Source organism: Uloborus diversus, chromosome 2, assembly GCF_026930045.1.
Source record: "Uloborus diversus isolate 005 chromosome 2, Udiv.v.3.1, whole genome shotgun sequence".
Classification (NCBI taxonomy): Eukaryota; Metazoa; Arthropoda; class Arachnida; order Araneae; family Uloboridae; genus Uloborus; species Uloborus diversus.
In genome coordinates this window covers 93,788,113-93,807,943 of record NC_072732.1, presented here as the reverse complement: position 1 = coordinate 93,807,943, position 19,831 = coordinate 93,788,113, and the positions used below count along the sequence as shown (strand labels likewise).

General features: G+C 31.9%; 1 protein-coding gene across 2 annotated transcripts in view; it reads right to left on the bottom strand.

The window, feature by feature from the left end:
- Positions 1-2,026: 2,026 nt before the first annotated feature.
- LOC129235285 (E3 ubiquitin-protein ligase UBR5-like) overlaps positions 2,027-19,831 on the bottom strand; it is a gene marked incomplete at its 3' end in the record, with an annotated part of 117,223 nt that continues 99,418 nt past the window's right edge. For both annotated transcript variants that reach the window (XM_054869004.1, XM_054869005.1), the window contains 11 exon segments: positions 2,027-2,152; positions 7,637-8,084; positions 8,162-8,292; positions 10,469-10,710; positions 10,810-10,879; positions 11,625-11,813; positions 13,130-13,349; positions 15,301-15,485; positions 15,579-16,370; positions 16,586-16,812; positions 17,592-17,808. In XM_054869004.1, coding sequence (XP_054724979.1) covers positions 2,027-2,152; positions 7,637-8,084; positions 8,162-8,292; positions 10,469-10,710; positions 10,810-10,879; positions 11,625-11,813; positions 13,130-13,349; positions 15,301-15,485; positions 15,579-16,370; positions 16,586-16,812; positions 17,592-17,808 — 2,847 coding nt within the window.

The window sequence follows — 19,831 nt, the reverse complement described above, 5'->3', positions numbered from 1 at the left end:
ACGCACTGTTAAAAATTCAGGAAGATTTTCTGGTAATTGTTACTGTAAAATGGCGGACTTAACGCATCGCTGATTTTTACGGTAATTTATATCCGAAAAATAAGCGATTCCAGCTCCAATTGGTTGCTGTGTCCTACCGATGGAACCGTAAAATTTTACAGTAACATTTGATTTTTACGGTAATAGTTACTGGCAACATGGATGCCAGTAACAATTACTGTAAATTTTCCAGAAAATTTTTAACAGTGTGTGCGATGTGCTGCAGCAATTGCTTCAGAAACATTACAGGATTTTGGTACTGTGTCAAATAATTATCGCTCTAAAGTCGTTGATAGGAATAAAATTCGAAGACAGCGGCAGAAGTGTCACAGGTGTCACAGACGAAGTAGGTGCTTCTCTCCAAAACCTGCAAACTAGAAGTGAAAGGGTTTGAAAAGTACATTTTTCGATAGCCGAAAAGTCAAAACTATGACAAAAAGAAATGGTTGGAGACAGATACCATAGAAGAACCATAAGCGAGGAATCCATGGTTGAAAAATCCAATTCTCTTTATTTGGGTCATGTGACGCCAACTTCTGGAACGGAAAAACATGTCGCGACAGCAATGCGATTTTTGAACTGAAAATTTGTTTAAGCCATAAGGATCTTTTAGCTTTTGACTGTAGGCATGGCCACGAATACCAGAAAAAAAGAATGGTGCAATTGCGGCCATAGAGAATAAAATTGGACATCCTGTCCCATGGGTAATCTGCGAACTGCATACGAGCAGCCTTTGCGTCACCTGTTCACATTACTTGATGGTGAAACTGCTGGTCCATGTGAACTTTCGCAGGGCCAATAAGTAAATTGCTAGATAGGTGCGACACTTTACCACTGGTCCAGTTTGAAGCAATTACGCTCCTTGTCGTAGGTGCTGGGCAGTTAATATAATAAAGTATAATTTCATTTCCACTTAAAACTGCATTCTGCAGTCATTGCAAAAAAAAAAAAAAGACTTTAGAAGAAAAAATACTGCAATGTGCAAAAAGGCTTGAAAAAAGTCAGTTTTTGGAAATTTCAAGAAATTTTACAAACTTGTGTGTGAACCTATACTGCAAAGAATAAATAATTTTGAAGATACATGAAAAACGTGTTAAAAGGAAACATTTTAATGGTATTACAACAAAAATTTTGAACCTTATTATTTTCATAAAAATTTTGGAAAATTGACATTTTTTCCTATTTTTGGAGAAATATAAGCCTTGGTAGGACCCTCAAAGAGTTCTTCAAACTTGATAATATTTTACATGTGTATTGTTCTTACACATGCAGCTTTTGGTGGGTATTCCAAATTAAGATTCGAAATTTCATTTTTTTCGATCCACCCTACTGTCCCCCCCCCCTCAAAAAAAAAAAAAAACCTCATGAATATATAACTCAAGCAAAACGTATTTCTTGAAACGCTACAATTATTTATATGAACATATGAAGAATTCATTTGAATGCGTATAAATACAAAAGTGGTAGCCAGCAAAAAGCTCTAAGCTCAGTTTGTCTGTCCCAAGTCAAATCACCACCAACCCTCATCCTTAATAAAAATCAAGAGTCTTAAAATTATTCACCTCGTTGCAAGTAACATCTGCTTTTAAAAAACTATTTCAAACACCTTTCAAAGCTTTAATTGTAATAAATTATTTAATTTATTAATTGTTATTAATATGGATAAAAGAAAAGCTGTTTGTTGAATGATGCTTATTAATAGTATTTAGTAAGGCCCACGGTAACAAAGTGGCAATCTAAATGAATGCTCCCAAGCAAGTTTTCTTATGGCCAAACAAGCAGGCAGTTAAGGCTAAAAACATAGACTGAAAAGATGAATCAGGAAAACATGAAAGACGCTAAAAGTGAGAAAAAGAAATATGGAAACAAGAAAATTTTATTAGCTTTGATTTTATGAAAACTTATAACAGAATCAATTACAGCCAACATTTCAAGAACACTAAATTATATATTATATAAATTAAATAAGACACGGTAATTCACTTACTTCAAGAGCTTTCTCTTGAGAACGTAGCATACGATATTCTGCATATCTTCGAATGTAATCATAGACATTCTGAGCAGTAACATCAATATCTCGACCACCAGGCACTAATTCAACATTTCCACCACCCTAAGAGTGTAATAAATTGTTAATTCTGTCCTCATATGTTAAAAGTGCCTCTTTCTTAAAGATAATAACATTTACATTTTTACACCAATTTTATAACTTAATAAGTACCAATTGTTTTTACAATTGGTACTTATATATCCACTACATATTAAATTGTGTCTAATCTATAAGATAGTAATGAAACATTAGCAGGCATGAATTATAAGCTTAAAATTATGATCATAAATTAGTTCTGCTGTAACTTGTTCTCAAATATTCCACGACTTCTTATGGTTAAGCCACTGATATTCCAGCTAGGCAGTAAGTCTAAACTTCTATCCCCTTCTTTTAGTTATAAGGGGTAAAAAAAAGCATTTAAAAGCATCATTTAATCTTATCTGAAATAATTTGATGGAGAGAGAATATTTTGCGTCCATCCTGCAACTATAATGAAGACAACATATTAAGGACTTATGTTCTATCATGGTTATAATTTCATAAATATTAACAAATAACAAAGTCTTTCAGATCAATATTAAGCAAATAACAAGTGTAAAAATAGGCTATCCAGCAAATCTGAATAATACGGAAACCAAACAGGGCTCAATCCGAATTAGTTTGAATTTCTGAGGTTCCACTCTATATTTATGTCTGTGGAATAAATTTATTCTGCCCACAAAATATTTACATCATACAGTTGAACTCTACTAATATGACTCAGGCTAATACAAAATCATAGGCATAACAAATATTTTATTAGTTAAGTTAGGTTTATTTTTTACTTAATTACTTTAAAAACCTGACATGTTATACCTGCATTAAAATAGAAGTTTTGGATAACATGAACAAACATTTTTAATCTCTTTACTTTAAATCCTTGCAATTAATTACTGAATTTTTTCTTTTCAGACATTTGTTACCAATTTCTCACTTGTACAGAGCCCACCATGTACCCAGAAGCACATGTTGATCACGCTCTTACACCGGTTTAACTGTACTCATTTTCAATTTGTCTCTTGGAGATAAAATTGTATATCTTCTGTCCCTTTGATCCTTCCTTTAACATTTTTCTATCATATTAACCAAGTTAAACTACTTATTTTTACAACCAAACCCTCTATCAAGAGCTCAATAATTTATAAAAATTAACATTTCACTAAAATTTTGGAGTAAAGAAACAACACTTGCGGAACCCCTGTAAAAATTCCAGGATACACTGGTTGAAGACCTTTGGTCAGTACGTCAACTCAACTTCATATATTTTTAAACAATTATCAGTTCCTTTTTTTAATAGACCCTTATATTTCATTTTCCTATTTTTTGACCTATGCATCATATACATTTATCTTAACCTGCTCAGGTCAATCAACTTGAGAGTCATATTTTTCATTTACACAACACACAACATATCATTAACACACTTCTTTTGAAGTTTTATCACCATCTGTAAAAAAACCAAGGTTGGTAAAAAAAAAACACCTTTATTTTTTTGGGGGGGGGGATGGGGGGGGGACGGCCGTTTTTTTTTGGTTCAAACCGGGTTTATTTGGTTTTTTCAATTGGTATGGAAATCAATTTTATTTTACGAAAATCATGAAGATTTTTTCAATTAATTGTTAAGACACATGTTTAATATTCATATTTGTACTTAATTTCTTTGTAATTATTTAAATAATTAAGAGTGAAATCTTGTAATTTCATTTCCTCATACGTAGAGATTTCTATAGGAGAATATTGTTCGAAAATCTTTAACTATTATAAAAAATAGAATATGTAAATGAACCTTGGTATAAATAATCAAAGAATTAGTTTACTGTAATAGTTCAGACATTATTAACTACTACAAATAACCAAGAATAAATTCTTGTAAATTAATTTCCTCATAGTCATAGCTAACTACGATTAATAAAAAAATAAAAGTAAAGTTAAAATCACACATTCTTAAACATGGAAAGTATTTTGCAGTATCTACAAATGAATCACAAGTCTGATGTACATTACAAAACTTTAAAAATGAAAAGATCAACGCATATTTTGTTTAAATATTAAAAAAAAAAAAAAAAAAAAAAAAAAAAAAACTACAAATCATGTAATTTATTAATTAATGAATCAGTGACAACAATTATAGAAACTGGACAAGTAGGTTTTAAGAGAATCGTTATGTTTTCCGTTATAGACATTATTTCTCCTGGTTTAATGCATTTAGGAATACAATTTTTTTCTATCAAAGAAAAAATAATAATTAAAAGCTTCAGTATGAAAATACTCTTAACATATTTTAATAATGAAGACAGTCATTAAAATTAATGCTCATTGATTTGTCTACGATTCATACATGAGACTTCTTTTTATATAGGAATAAAAAAAAAAGCTCTTTGAAAGATGAAAATTTGGCATTAAGTTTTTTTTTTTTTTCAACAAGAGCACTGAGTTACATAAAAATTTTCTGTTTTCATAATTTTATATATTTTCTTTTCTTGCTCTGACTGCATCGTCTATCAGAGATGCAAAAAGCGTATGCAGGTGTAAGCAGAATTTTATGCCTACTCTAAGTGTTCTTGGACCTTAGTTGTTTTTTTTTCTTGTCATTTAAATATTCAAGCGTTAGCGTTAAAGTTTTAAAATTTATATACACTATGCATCGATTCAAATGGTACATAATCTATCTCAATAAATCTTAAGTAATGAAGCGAATTAGGTAGTAAGTGAAGTTTTGGTTGAAGTATGCTTTTCAGACTATTTTGAAATGCAAAAGACTGACAAATAATAATAATTGAATAAATAAAAAAAAGAACTACAGTCGGACCTCCATATATCGAAGTAGCAAATTGCCGGAAAAAAATTCGATATATAGAAATTTCGATATATAGAAACGATCTTATTTTATCTTAAAAATCTCCTAAAACATTAAAATTAAAGCTAACTTTTGTGATGAAACCTAATTTATAATTTATACGAGCATCGGATTAAATGAAAGTTAATAATTAAAAATATAACAGAAATTACATTTTTGCGCCTTCATGCATCTTCATTCTTCGGCAATTCAACTTGATCCGCAACTTTAGGGGAGTTTCGTTTTGACAATGTAATCGAGAGAAAAGTAAAAAATTTACTTAACTTGAATGATTTTTACTGCAGCTAAAACGACCAGGAACGATAATCAACAGACAAAAGACTTGAAACTGATTTTACAATGTTACTGGTTACAACTAAGATAGTATTTGAAATAAACTTGAGGGAATTTAAGAACTCTAGAACGAAACAACGACCTATCTACACACCCCTCAACATCAGATTCCTTATGAGTTTCGTAGCAACCTTTAGTGAACATAATTTTCTCCCCTAACCTTTATTTTTAATGAGACAAACAGCCTAAAGAAGAAAAAAAAAATCTACGAATGTCTCGAAAAAAATTCGATATATAGAGATTTTTTCGATGTATAGAAACAATTTTTCTATGTAATGAACATAGAAATTTGCTGGGATTTCGATATATAGAAAATTTCGATATGTGGAAGTTCGATATATGGAGGTCCGACTGTACTTGGATTTTTTCTTCACGTATTTTTAGAAAACTTAGTTGGTCTCCTTTGTGTATTTATGTACCTAATAGGAAAGCAGCATTGATTTTTAAAAAGAAAAGACAAAATAAAAAAAGCTATTTCGCAAAGTTGCATTACCTTAAAAAATATAAGTTTCTGAATTCATTAAATCTGTAATTTATCTATAAAGCTCTGCTAATTACTTTGCAACAATTTGATTGTACTCTTTACAATAATGTAAAATTTATGAAAACATTTGGGGAGAAACAATAAAGTTTTTGAAAAAAAAAAAAAAAAACATGTTTTTTTTAAAAAAACCACTTGGTTTAACACTAGAAAGACGGCAGCGGTCATTTTGACCGCAAACGATTTTCAAATGCTCATATTTGCCGCGTTTAATTTTCAAACTCTTTTTCCTTCATTGACTTTTCCTAACTATTTATTAAGATCTTACAACAGTAATTTTTTTTTCTTTAGGATTATTATTACAGTCGCTATAAATGTTTATACCTAGAAAGACTGACTACGGTCATTTTGACCGTTAAGTGAACCTTTCTTTATACATCCGTTTTCTTCTTTTTTCTCTTATCAGTTGTGTGTACTATGGACTATTGTTAGTTGTCAGGGTGAGTAATGTTCTTTTAAGCTTGAGTAGTACCTGCTGGTCAGGTTTAATTCTTTGAACTGTTAGGAAAATGCGAAACACCTGCTGGTTGTATGGTTTCATGATTTCAGTTTTCTGCTATCTGCACAGGGAGCAAAGTTGAGAAAGGTAAATTTGAAAAGCATGTGACTAGACACGTGAAATTACTTTGGGTCTAAAAGGAAGTAAATATAAAGAGGTATATTCCAAAAATGTTTGTTGGAATTCTTTTGTGCACCAAAACATGTGCTTTGCTTGAAGCATTGACGTTTATTTTCTTCGGTGATAATGAAATGCTCAGTCACATAATTATCTTCATGATGTCGAGAAGAACCGTTGACAAGCAAAACTTATAGGAACATTAATTCCTGAAGCTGTTGCAGATTTATCTAAAACAGATTATGGTTCGAATGAGCAGTCTGAGTCTGACTTATCTGAAGAGAAATATATTCCTAGCGATGGGTATAGTTTGCTTTCATGAGCTTATTGCGAATATTTTTCAGAGCCTAGATTTGCAAAAAAGAATTGTTTTTCTGAGTTAGAATCAGAAGAAACCTCGCTAATAAAAACTGATGCTCAAAATATAAAAAGAAGAGAAAGGGAAAAGGGTCAGACGCCGAAAAAAGGGGAAATTTTCAAAAACAGAACTCCTATTTCTCCAATTTACTTCAAGTCACCTCAACTGATCAATTTTGCTGCATATAAATAAGTATCTACCTCAGGAAAAATATTAAGATAGTGTGAAATTAAACTATGCGGAAATAAATCTACGAGCATTTGTTCTGATTGCCGGAAAAAAAAAATTAATGGCTAATATACAGGTGACGTGATAACATAAGTATTTCGAAATACTGTAAAAGATAGTAATGTACGATATCTTGCGATATTTACATATTTTTTAAACCAAACACATGCATGTTTGATTATAGTACTCGTTAGTTATTACATGCTAGGAAAATTTCCTCTTTTTTGTACTAATTTGCTCTTTCTCAATGCCAATTGTGTAAAGCATGTGTATTTCACTTGATCGAACATAAAATTAAAAAAAAAGCTATCTAAAACTTATTTGAAGACTATATTACGATTAAATTATTAAATTAAACTCTGAAATGTTGAAACAAATCTTTTCTATGGTTAAAAATCCCGAAAGGAGGAAATTTCCAATCTTTTAAGTATGGCGGTCAAAGTGACCGCTGCTAGTCTTTCTAGGTATACGCCAAACGCCGTCTTTCTAGTGTTAAACCAAACAACCCTGAAAAAAAACCTACATAAGGCCAATGAAAATAATTTAAAACATCAAAAGAAAAAAAATCTATTTACTTCTTCAATGCAGAGATCAATACAGAATGTAAGATCTAGGGCTGAAAACACTGCATTGCTTTCTTTTCCTTCTGCATCAACAACAACTTGTCTTAAGGACTCATACAGGACTGGATCAAAGAATGCTAGATCGTGCCATCTGATGCGTTTTCCTAATATATATTTAATGACATGACGATTGAGATAGATCGGGCAGAGTTCATTTTGTAACATACATAATCCTAGTACTCGTCCAACATTTCGAAATGCGTTCAGTCTTTCGGGCGTGCACTTTCCTTGCCTTGGGGAATAGAAGCCTCGTTTGCCAGGTTGATAGAAGAGGGGGTGGTTGTCATCCATATCATCATCTTCTTCTCCATCACTACGCCTTGCACTGCTGCTCCTGCGAGAGCGCTCTCCCAAGTTAAAAACGTCTAAATCCAGTAATCCATCTGATGTAGACGAATCTCTGTGGATAATAAGATGATAAAATTCAAACAGAGTTAACAGGTAATCATGAAGTTTAATAATGAGTCTAATTCTTACCGACTGTGAGACAAAATAATATCTGTAGCTTCATCAACCTTTTGCCGAAGAGAATCATCAGATGCAAGCAACATTAACAACTGTGCAGCAGATAATTCCAAAAGCATTCCAGTCACTTTGCTAGCTAGAGACTACGAATAAAAATGAAGATAATATAAAAATAAAAGATAAAATTAAACATGTCAGCTGCACCTAAACTCGACAAATGAAAAGAAACATGAAGCAACACCCCCTTAATACTCTAAATGCCTGTCGCTTTCTTGCTTTTAACACAGAGCAAAAGTGATCCCATTTCAAGGAATGTGGATATGTAAATTTTGGTACATTTGCCACTGCCATCTATCAAAAGCTATTACAAATTAATAGCAAAGAAAAGAACTACTTAATTTTTAAAAACTTTTGAAATTATTTAATTAACAGTTTGATTTGAATTGTTTGGATCCATCGGCAAAGCTATCTTTATCCTTGTATTGCCACTAGGTAGCATTGAAAGATGCATCGGAAGTCAGAGCTGGCATTCAACGAAAATACACTTTTTGAGACAAATGCATTAGGTATTTAGTATTAATGGGGTGTTGCAATGAAGTGAATAACGTAAAATGAAATTTCTATCAAATAAGTTACTCACAGAAGTAATTAATACCAGGGATTTTTTAAAAATAAACTTTGTGGAATAATTGTTAAAGTTCACTATGAGGTCATTTCATCATAGTTCTTCTGGCCAAGTCAGCTAGTATTTTATGTTTATTAAGAAAGATTTTCCCTTAGCTTTTGATAAAGTAAATGAGTGAAGAAATAAGGCTGATTAAGTTGAACTGACACCAGATCAGTGGTTGAAAACAAGATCGCATAACTCAGGGAAATACTTCAAAAATAAGGTGAATTTATTACCGATAAAAAGTGGTAGACAAGTATCTACAAGTCATATATGAATATAAGCATGACTTTGGCAACACAACGAATTACTATACATCTACAAGTGATGCAAAGGTTACACAATTTTGTTTTTAGTAACTATCTTAAACAAAATCTTTCTTTTATTTTTCACATACACATTAACCCCTCACTTTTTGTCCCTGTCGAAATCAGAGAGTTTTCTCCCTTTTTCTCATCCTCATATTTCCAAACAGAAATGCTCAAAATGCGTACCATTCAAAATAAAGATTTCTGGGGTGACATAGTAGCGTAACAGGAAGCAGAGAAGACCCCTCATTTATCACTATTGTGAACAAACATTACAATAAGAATGAAATTCATGGGTTGAACATTCTACTTCATTTAGTACCTTTTATTTTAAATAGAGTTTCACTGTTTAGAAAAGAATAAAAATCATAAAACAAAAAGCAGATGCTAAAAAACTGCTCAGATTTTTAAAACAAATAATGAAATTCTGTTTGCACATGTACGAGAGCAAAAGACTGCAAGCAAAAAACTAGCTAGAAAACAGCATTTCAAACCATAAAAAAGGCATGTAGGCAATTTTAAACACTAAATAAAAAAAATTCTATCTTTGGCAAAAAGTGTTCAATAAAAAAACTTGAATGACTACATACAGTTAATACATATACTGAAAAAGTTTACCGAATAATAACTGAAAAAAAAAGTCTAAATCAAAAGCCCCCTTTTACGGCATTACTAACAAAAATGTACTTACGTGCAACTACTTGCAAATAGTAGAGACTGAGTCATCAAACAAACACAGGAGTTTGATTAATGCTGTAGATCACCATGGTGATTGCTCAATACACATGCAAGTTAAATACTCTTTCTGCTTTGATTTAGAAGAAAAATTACTCCAGCTCTTTTTAAAAAATGGAACTGCTAAACAAATTTAATTCTTATAAAGTTTACTGATAGCAGGATAAGAAGCACATGAAAACTACATGTATATCTAATTTTCAATATGTATTGTTCAGCCGTATTAATGGATTCTATTTTAAACAGATGTTAGGTCAAATAATGTTCATAGGGTAAATGTGAGACGAGTAGATAGGTCATACTATGAGCCACGGCTTTATTTTCAGGTAAAACTTGCCCGATATAAGTACATGTGGGGCAATACATGCAATTAATTTATGTGTACATATGTGAATAATGTTATTGTTTAAAAACAAAAGAAAAAGGTTACAATGTGAAAAGGTTAGAAGACCACTGCTCTAGATCAGAAATTAAAAATTCAAATAGTGTGGAACAAAAGCAGACAGTGAAAAGCAACTTATAAATGAAATTACTACACACTAATATCATACAATTCAAAATATTAAAGATAAAGCATTAAAAAGGATCAGACAAATCAATTTTTCTTACAGGTGTTAAAGCCCTAACTCTTGGATAAAGACGTTGCCCAAGTTGTTGACGATGTGGGCTTAGATGTTCATTTCCACCTTGACCGCTGCTGCCTGGTTCTCCAGGAACAGAAAAAGGAGGCGCATCAAACCTCAAAGCCAGTACAGGATCACGTTCTTTGGTTTCACGAAGTCTTTGAGAATTTTGGTTGGCTTTCTTCTGCTCCCTTTCTCTTTCTCTAGATCGTAATCTTTGAATAAGATCTAAAATGAAATGGAAAGTTGTGGAATGTTAAAAATTAAAGTTTTGTAGAAAAATATAGGTACAGAGATAGAAACAAATGAATTGCCAAATTTACTTACTATATTGCAGAGATCTATTTCCTACTTGACAGCTGTCCAAATTTGGCAACCGCTCAGATGATAAAACAGCCTATTAAACACATTAAAATTATCAAATTACTCCAGTTATAATCAAAGGCAGAAGGAATTTTTTCACAACGAAATACAAAACAAAATAAGCTATCATTAATCCTCAGTTTAAGATTATATAAAGGAAAAAATTGAAACATTTTATGTTGAGTAGTTGAAAATAACTCAGTTAAGACAAACCATTAATTTTACACCCTACTTCCTCTGTCATTGAAAGCCAAAAATTGTACAATATAGGCATAAAACTAGAAAACCAAAAAAGCCAAAATTAAAAAAAACAAAAATGAAAAAGATGCACAGTTGCGAAACTTAACTCATCAGACGCTCATGAAGTATGGCTTTTTGTAATTAAACATACAGTATGAAAATCAGGCATTTTAGAAAAACTTATTTGTGTTTCAGGAAAAGGCACTTTACATTTTTCCAGTAAAGATCAGAAACTACGTTATGGGAAAATGCACCCAGACAGTCCCCCATCAGTAGTATCAATCAATTGTATCCCTAACCAGAAGGAAGTTAACAAAGTGAAGGCAGAAGTCAAGTAAACAGAAAAAAAAGGGGGGGGGGATTTATACCTGGTAGGAGTTAATGAAAGAAACTAAAATGAAATCTGGAGGGAGGAGGCTAAATCAAATAGGGGTGCTTCTATAGTATTGTATGGCAAGTTCAAAAAAGATGCCACTATGTAATTAATGTGTGCTTCCTGAACAGTCTGCTGTCAGTTTAGTATATTAGAATAATATTACCTCAGCAACTGCAGTATAAAAGCTTCTAGCAACACCACTTCCTTCTCCAGGTTCATCTTTAAATGTAACTTTCACACGTGAAACTGTTAGTGGTGGCGTCCCACCACCACTACGTCGACTATAATTATTATACTGAGTGTTCAATTCTTTGAATGTCTGTTGAAGAAGCGATGTCCGGTCACGTTCAACCTTTAAGGAAAATTAATATTGTAAATAACTCTTATCTTAATATTAAAAATTGTAGCTTTAAATAAGTAAAAAGTGAAAGAGTATTAGAGGCATAAGTATATGTACATGATGAAATGTGAAAACTAAATAACTTCAAAATCTGGCTCCTTCACATTTAAGTAGCTAAGTTTACAAACTTCATTTGAAACAAATTAACAATGTTATAGGAGCTAAAATTCAAAGTCGTGATGTTGGGCTTGCTGCTGAAATTTCTGAGATATTTTCTTTGAAAATAGTTCACACATAGTCACACGAGAACAGAGATGATAAAAAGTTGGAAAATAGTAAAAGTAGCATACGGTTGTCAGATCGTCACAAACAAACTCTGAAGTAAACGCAACCACATGTTAAAACTCTTCTTTCTCTAATTGGTGCCATGTGGGGAGAAATTCTGGTTACAGCCGAATTAAGCTTTCTAGCATCACATCATCTTTTTTCACCTACTATTGTCCAATGTTGCAGACTGCCACGATCATCAGTAATTGCTCTTGCTCATTGAGGTGGTTATCAAAAAAAGATTTTTATAGTCACTCCAAGTGTGTAAAGTTGATGTCTCATATATTTCATGTTTCAAAGAAAAAGAGCTTTTTCCATGATTTGTAGCCAACTTACATTTTTTGCACATTTCTGTAAAAACAACAGAGAATCTGCTCCATTTGGCACCTTTGTAATACACATAATAAAGAAAAGAATTTAAAGAATAATTAGCTATCAAGGATGTACATGAAAACTTTCAACACCTGGGCTATTTAAATCTAGACATATAAAAATGTCTGTATGTAGGCGTGTGTAGGTCCTTATACAAATCCAGTTTAAGTCGGAGCCATGGCAAATTTGGTAAAGGTATTTTAATGCTCAGGAATTCACAGAGAGGTTTTTGTAAGAAAATTTGTGAAACGGAATGCTGACGTCAATCAAAAACAATGACAGAATTTTTAGAACTTAAAAAAAGTCAGAGATTTAAACTTAATTTTTGAGTGAAAAAATTGCTCTTTTCTTTACGTTAAAGGGAAATTAAACACTATTTTCTTTTATTTAAGCCTGACTGTTGAACTAGCGTCACTTGAAACAAATTTCATTTTCGAGGTAGATCATGCAACACAGCTGGTAGGGATATGAAATATAATTCATGGCTCTAAGTTTATTTGATAAGTTATAAAATTTCTGTTCACTGATACTATAATTTCCATTTGATATAAATGAAGTCATTACAACCTCTGGGGCATTTATTAATCCAAGTGATTATCTTACACATCCTTTTTTGATTCTGTTCTTACCTTTGTAAGTGTCAAATCTCGTTGCTGTGAGCTTCTCAGTTTCTCCATTTCTCTCCGAAACCTCATTTCTTTAACAGGAAAGCCACCTAAGTCACTAATAACTGATCCAGGTTCAGCTCCCACGTCATCAACAAAGATACGGCTAAACAATTCAAGAGCTAATCGCCAGCGTCCCAGTAACATATCATGAGATAACATTTGTCCCATTGAGCTTCCAGACCTAAAATATAAATAGAATTTTTGTCATAATGTTTGACATTAAAAATAATAGCATTCTTTACTACTAAGGGGAGGGCATACAGGTAGGAGAAAGATAGAAAGGTGCGTGTGTGTGTGTGTGGGGGGGGGGGGGGGCTTAGGGAGATAAATACAGGAGACTAAGTGGTGTCCAACTTATGGCCTGCAAAGCTGATACGTGTGGCCCATTCATTGTTTTGGTCAATGTTACAAATCGAAAAGAGTGATGAATGCCAAAGTTACAAATGTGGAGTCAAATATTCAAATTGGAGTCTAAAAAACAAGATGCATTTAATAAAAGAAGTTTAGTAGAGATACTATTAAAATTATCAGTTTTAAATTTTCTTTCCTTTTCCATATTTTCTCATGTTATTCAGAACAATTTTAAATATTTTTGAAGTTTTATATGAAACATTTTACAATGAGATGTAGCCCTTGAGTAGAAAAAGGTTAGGCACCACTGCAGAAAACTATTACAAGTTGCACGGTATTTTACTTTGCTTCCATTTAACAAGTGGTTAGATTTTATTACCATCTCATTTTACTTTGTTTTACTGCTACCCTGTCTTTGTTGGTATTTAACTTGTTAAATGTTGTTAATCATTCTAAGAGGTCTACACTTTTAGTGCTTAGTACTACGGCAGCTGCTTCTTTGAGATGTGTTAGTGTAATTAAGTGTCCAGGTTTTAGATATATGGCTTTACCGTCTCCATATTTGATCATCTAGCCATATTCTATACCACTCTAAGAGCATTATAGCCATAAAAGACAGAACTAAAACATAAGAAACTAAAACAAAGTTCCCTTTTTAACATCCATACATGCACACTGACAACTAGGTCACTTTTTTTATAGGCTAGCAACTGGTACAATAGTTTTGGGAAGTAAAGCATTAGATCCCGGCTTTTGTTAGGGCAATTCAAAAAAAAAGAGCCAGGTAAGTCAAATGATGCCCTTTTATTTTCATACAACCCAAATTCAAAGTAACAGAATACTTCTCACTTTTTGGAAAAAAGTTTACTCTAACCATAAGATAGTGCAATTTAGGTAATTAAATGAATGTGCTACCTTTCTTAGACCTTAAAGTGTTCATTTCATTTCAAATATACTCAATTAAAAATAATCTTAGAAAGAATAATCCATAGGTTTTTAGTGATGAAGGTTTACATTGAGTCAAAAAATTAGAATAATCAAATAAAAGGAGGAAAAGCACTTAAAAAAAAAAAAAAAAAAAAAAAAAAAAAACAATATAAATACCAGAATTCGTCATTTTTTGCTGGATTCAATGCTTTAATCCTTTCACACACGGATTCTACCACTTGTTTACATTAATCATTTCTGACAGTTTCAATATCCTCTTCAATGCGGAAACGAGCTCAATTTTGTTGGCGGGCACCATGTCTTGAACAGATTTCTTTAGATTTGACAAAACCAAAAATTCTTGATTGTATTGAAATTTATAGAGTTATTTGTCCAGTTTATTACCGAAATTCCTCTTTCTGTTTAAAATCTATGAGTCGATTTAGAGACATGACAAGGAGTAGAATCTTGTTGAAAGATAAAATGTGTCACTAAATGTGTAACTGCTGTACCTCAGATGAAGTATCATGCAGTATTATTGATAAACAGCAAAAGTCACACATTGTTGTTCCAGAAGAGCCTTGCACGTTTATGCTTTATGTTTATCTTTGGTCTTACTTCGCAGATCCACGATGTAAGATTTTAATAGAATATAGAAGAACTATTAAAAATATTATTAAAAATAAAATTTTTAATTTGTAACATTTAGTAACAAATAAATTTTTACTAAATAATGTAACAAATTTTATTTTGGTACAAATGAATAAGTCTCTAAAGTTTTTTGTTTTTCTAGGGACCCATTCATTTGTTATGTATTTCCTTTTTAAAAAAAAAGGTGGAAAAACTATACAAACCTGAATGGATTACAGTTAAAACCTGAAGCAGATTCTTGTCCAAGTGATGTGTTTGCATCACGAGAGAAAGTTAAACCAGCTGTCGAAGTGGCGGTAGGTGTTGTACAGCTTGAAGTTACAGTTATTTCTTGAGCAGGACTTGGAGCGGCAATATAATTAGAAGAAGTAGTAGGTAATTCTGGACTCTGAAGGAAATAGAAAATATTTTTCAGAATACTTCTGAAGTTTAGATGAAAATTTATACATTAATCAACAGTAATTTTTTAAGTAACACTTACAGCAGATGCTGACTGTCTGCATGAACCGGCATGAACAATAACACTTGATTTCACAGGACTCACACTTTCAATTTTTTTACAAGGAGCAGCAACAATGATTGGAGCACGAGAAGTTTCAGACAGAGATCTATTTACAAAATTTTCTGGATCATAGTCCATCGATTCAGAAGGTACCCTACTACTGGCAGTCATGGCTATTGCAAATTCTTGTTCAAAAGGTCTCATTGGCACACAGTTTGTAAATAAATCATTTCGAAGATCTGTATCGTCCGAATGAGATCTCCGTGATTCGCTGATACCACCGGAGGAATTTTCCCGATCATCATATTCAGGAGGAAGAGGCGGGCGTGGTCTGGGTGGTTGAGGAGCTGATAGTTGCAATTTAACAAGAGGCACATTGGAAGGAGTAGTTTGCTTCCTGGCTTCTGCAGTGCGAATGGACAATCCCAACTTTGTAGGAACATTATCAAAATCAGTACAGTTAGTATATTCTATTGTAGGAGGTACTGAATCATTTGGTACTGCACATGACCTTGGTATGCCAAAGAGATCCTCTTTCTTAGAAGATGGTTGGAGAAGATGCGGTTGGTCTGCAAGTAGTAAAGACTCAGCCAAGGGAGTGTTAAAAGGATCAGGTGGAGGGCAGCCCAAAAATAGAGTGGAGTCTGATCGCTGAAAAAATATATGCTTCCGTCCTTTAGCAGAAATTGATGTTTCATCATCAACACCATCAACTTCCATAGCAATTTGAGAACTGTTATCTTCTTCTGGTTCTTCATTCTCATTTTCATCCTAAAAAAAATTAGTAAATAATTAGAATTAAACTGCATGAAGTAATTAGTAAAAATATTTTGAACAGAAAAGAAACAAAATATTCTCTTAGAACAGTATATTAAAAATACATTTATGTGCTATATAATTATATCAGAAATAGCTTATTTTTTGTAATTTCTACAGAAAGCAAGAATGTTGTTCTGTGTTGTAGTGTAAAACAATAAAATACATGCCTGGTCATTCCAAGGATCAAGAGTTAAGCCTTCTCTCAGTGTGTCTGAATCTGCACCATCCATTCCTGAGCGAATATAATAAACCAATCCATCAAATACGTACGCTATATGCTTCAATGCATTAACATCAAGACTTGGGACTGAATCAAAATGTTCATTATTATGAGCTCTCATTAAGGATAAAGCATAAGACAAAAAGTCTCGCCTGGCAGAAACTCCATCTGATCCTATTGATAAAACAAATACTTCAGTTTTATTACAGGTTGTACACATTTATACAGTAAACTCTCGATTATCCACAGAATAAAGTGGCATGGTAACAGCGGATTCCGTGGAGAATCCGCAAAATAGGTAAAAAATGATACTATAGTGTATGCAATAGCTTAAAAAATCAATCAAAAATTTTGAAAAAATCATTTTGTTAGAATGAGATTCTTTGTACATTATCTTCGTGGGTTTTCAAACGAGACCGAACATTTTTTTTTCATTGTAACATGATTTCACTAAACATGATACTGAGAGGAAAATTATACTAGATTGAGGGGACTAAATATAGCAGGTTTACCCTACGCTAGTAAAGTAATTCACAATTGTCCATTAAAAATGCAAAATGATTTGAAGTGCATAATTAATAATTTAAAATTTTTCAGGAACTATATCCATATCGAATAACCTGTACTGTATCATGACTGAGATAGCATATGTAATTTCATACAATGAACTATAAAGGAACTACAAGGTTAGGCTTTCCTAACCTTTTTTGGACAACCTTTCAAAAAAATTTTCACTCTAATTTCTTTTTCATTTTGCTGAAGTATAATTTTTGTTTCTATTGAAACTTTTTACATAACTGACCTAATCCTCAATCAAAAAATACTTTGAATTTTCATCAAAGACAATACTATAAAATTCCAAGACAAGCTGTAATAACAAAATAACACTAACATTAACCTTCGAATGTTTGAGCAGAATAATGAAATAATATTAAGAGCAAAAAAGTAGAAACCTCTTCGTCGGCCATCTACTGTGCTACTTGTGCGTCCTTCTGTTTCACCTCTTGTTCTAACAGATCTCGCATGCTGAGAAGAATGCATTGGATGAGATGGATGAGAAGGATTGGACCCAGAAGTTAAGGCACATCCAAAACGTAACTGAGCTTCTGTAGAATCCATTACAGTAATTAACCAATCCCAAGTTGGTCTTAGATGACTTTCAAGGTACATCTAACAGAGACAAAAACAGAAATAGGTATGGGCAATACAATACATCTCATAAATGTATTTCAGATTAAATTTAGATTAACAATAAATGTTATTAACATAGTTAATTAAACAAATTTGCTATTTGTGATGTAAAAATCACATATATAAAAAGTTTACAATATTGGAAAATCCCTAAAATACATTCAAAAAATAAAAAATATTAGTTATGGAAAATAAATCAAATTTAAAATAGATAAAAGACAGCAAATCTTAAAATAAAACAAAAAATGAATGCATCAATTTAACTGAAATATATTCTTGGAGCAATTTTTGGAACAGGAGCATTTTTACCCATCATACACACAGGAAATAAATATCTTTGTGCTAAACAGGGTTGGTAAAAAAAAAACGTTTTTTTTTCTTCAAAAAACCCCCAAAAAAAAGAAACCGTTTTTGGTTTAAACCAGGTTTTTTTGGTTTAAATCGGGTTTTTTCGGTTTAAATACTATTTGCGAAAAAAAAACAATTTTCGGAAGGTAATTAAGTTTCCATTTAATTAACAGTTAGTCAATAGTCACATTATACCTAATTTCTTGATTAATTAAAGAGATTAGAACAAAATCTTGTAACTAAAATAATTAAAATAGCTTTCTGCGGGGAAATATTGATTGAAATGTTTGACTTGATTAACATATTAGTATGCATGTATATATAGACACTTTATGATACGAAATACTGGCTTCATTTTTGATTTCATCAAATGAAAGCCAGATTAGGTCTTTTTTTCTACCAGAATTAGACATTCTTTTTAAAACAATATGAGTAAGTAACTTTTGTAAACTGCACAGTTAACTAAGGCAAAGCAAATACCAAAATCCCAATTCCAATGAACAAATGGGGGTAAAAAAACTATGAATTATCTGCACCCAATAGTCATAAAGCAGCATAGGTGTATAGCCAATCAAAATCTTTTGAGCACACAGAATCCAAAAAAAAAAAACACCAATGGAGAGTGTAGTTTATATGTGAAGATTTATATATTTCTCAATCAATTTTTACCCATACATTTGCATTTTGTTCTGGGAATTTAAAAATTTCTCTTTTAATCTTCCTACATTATAATATAAGGAACTATTATGTATCATAATATGAAGAACAAACTTTTTTTTTAAATTTGATTCAAAAAATATTATTTGTGTTCACCTGCAGAACAAATCTTAATTTTTAGGTGCAAACAATTAAGTTAGACTGTTGATTACCTTACAAGTCAAAGTTAAAATTCCAGGAAAGTGCAAATAAATGGGCAAAAATGTCACATCCCTGCAACAGGAGTGAGCAATATAATGGATTGCATCTACAATAAAAGATTCAATCCTTAGTAAATCTTAACTAATCATGCAAATTAAGCATAATGATGGAAGTTGACTGAAATCTGCTTTATGGCACATATATGAAATAAAAAATATATTAATATTTTTTTTTGATGAAAGCTTGTAATACATTTTGAAGAAGCAACTTTGCAATTTTAGTATTTATTTCTGCGACTTAGCTAGGAACTTAGCATAAATGGAATTTTACATTTTTCAATATGTGTGGGAAAATCAATGTAAACCTGTAAAATGGATTTTTTTTGGCTTTAAAAAAAAAAAAAAACATTTATTAAAAACACCACATGGTTTAAAAAAAACAAAAAAACAATTGGTTTAAACCATGGTTTAAACCAACGTGGTTTAAATCAAACAACCCTGGTGCTAAATAGTAAAGAAAAAAAGAAAGCTTAAGTTTAAAATGCAAATTTGCTAATTTGTACTTTTTTAATGTTGGTGATTTTATTTCTAACACACTAAAGACCCCATAAGAACTAGACTTCATAGAACACCAATTTAAACACAAACAGAATTATTGCTTCAGACCAGAGTTTTCCAAACTGTCGTCCGCTGACCCCCGGAGGTCCACGGTTCCATGCCAGGGGGTCCATCAGGACCCCCTGGCCGGGGGGAGGGGGGGACAGGAGGTGCTATAAAGCTAAAACGTTAAATATAAT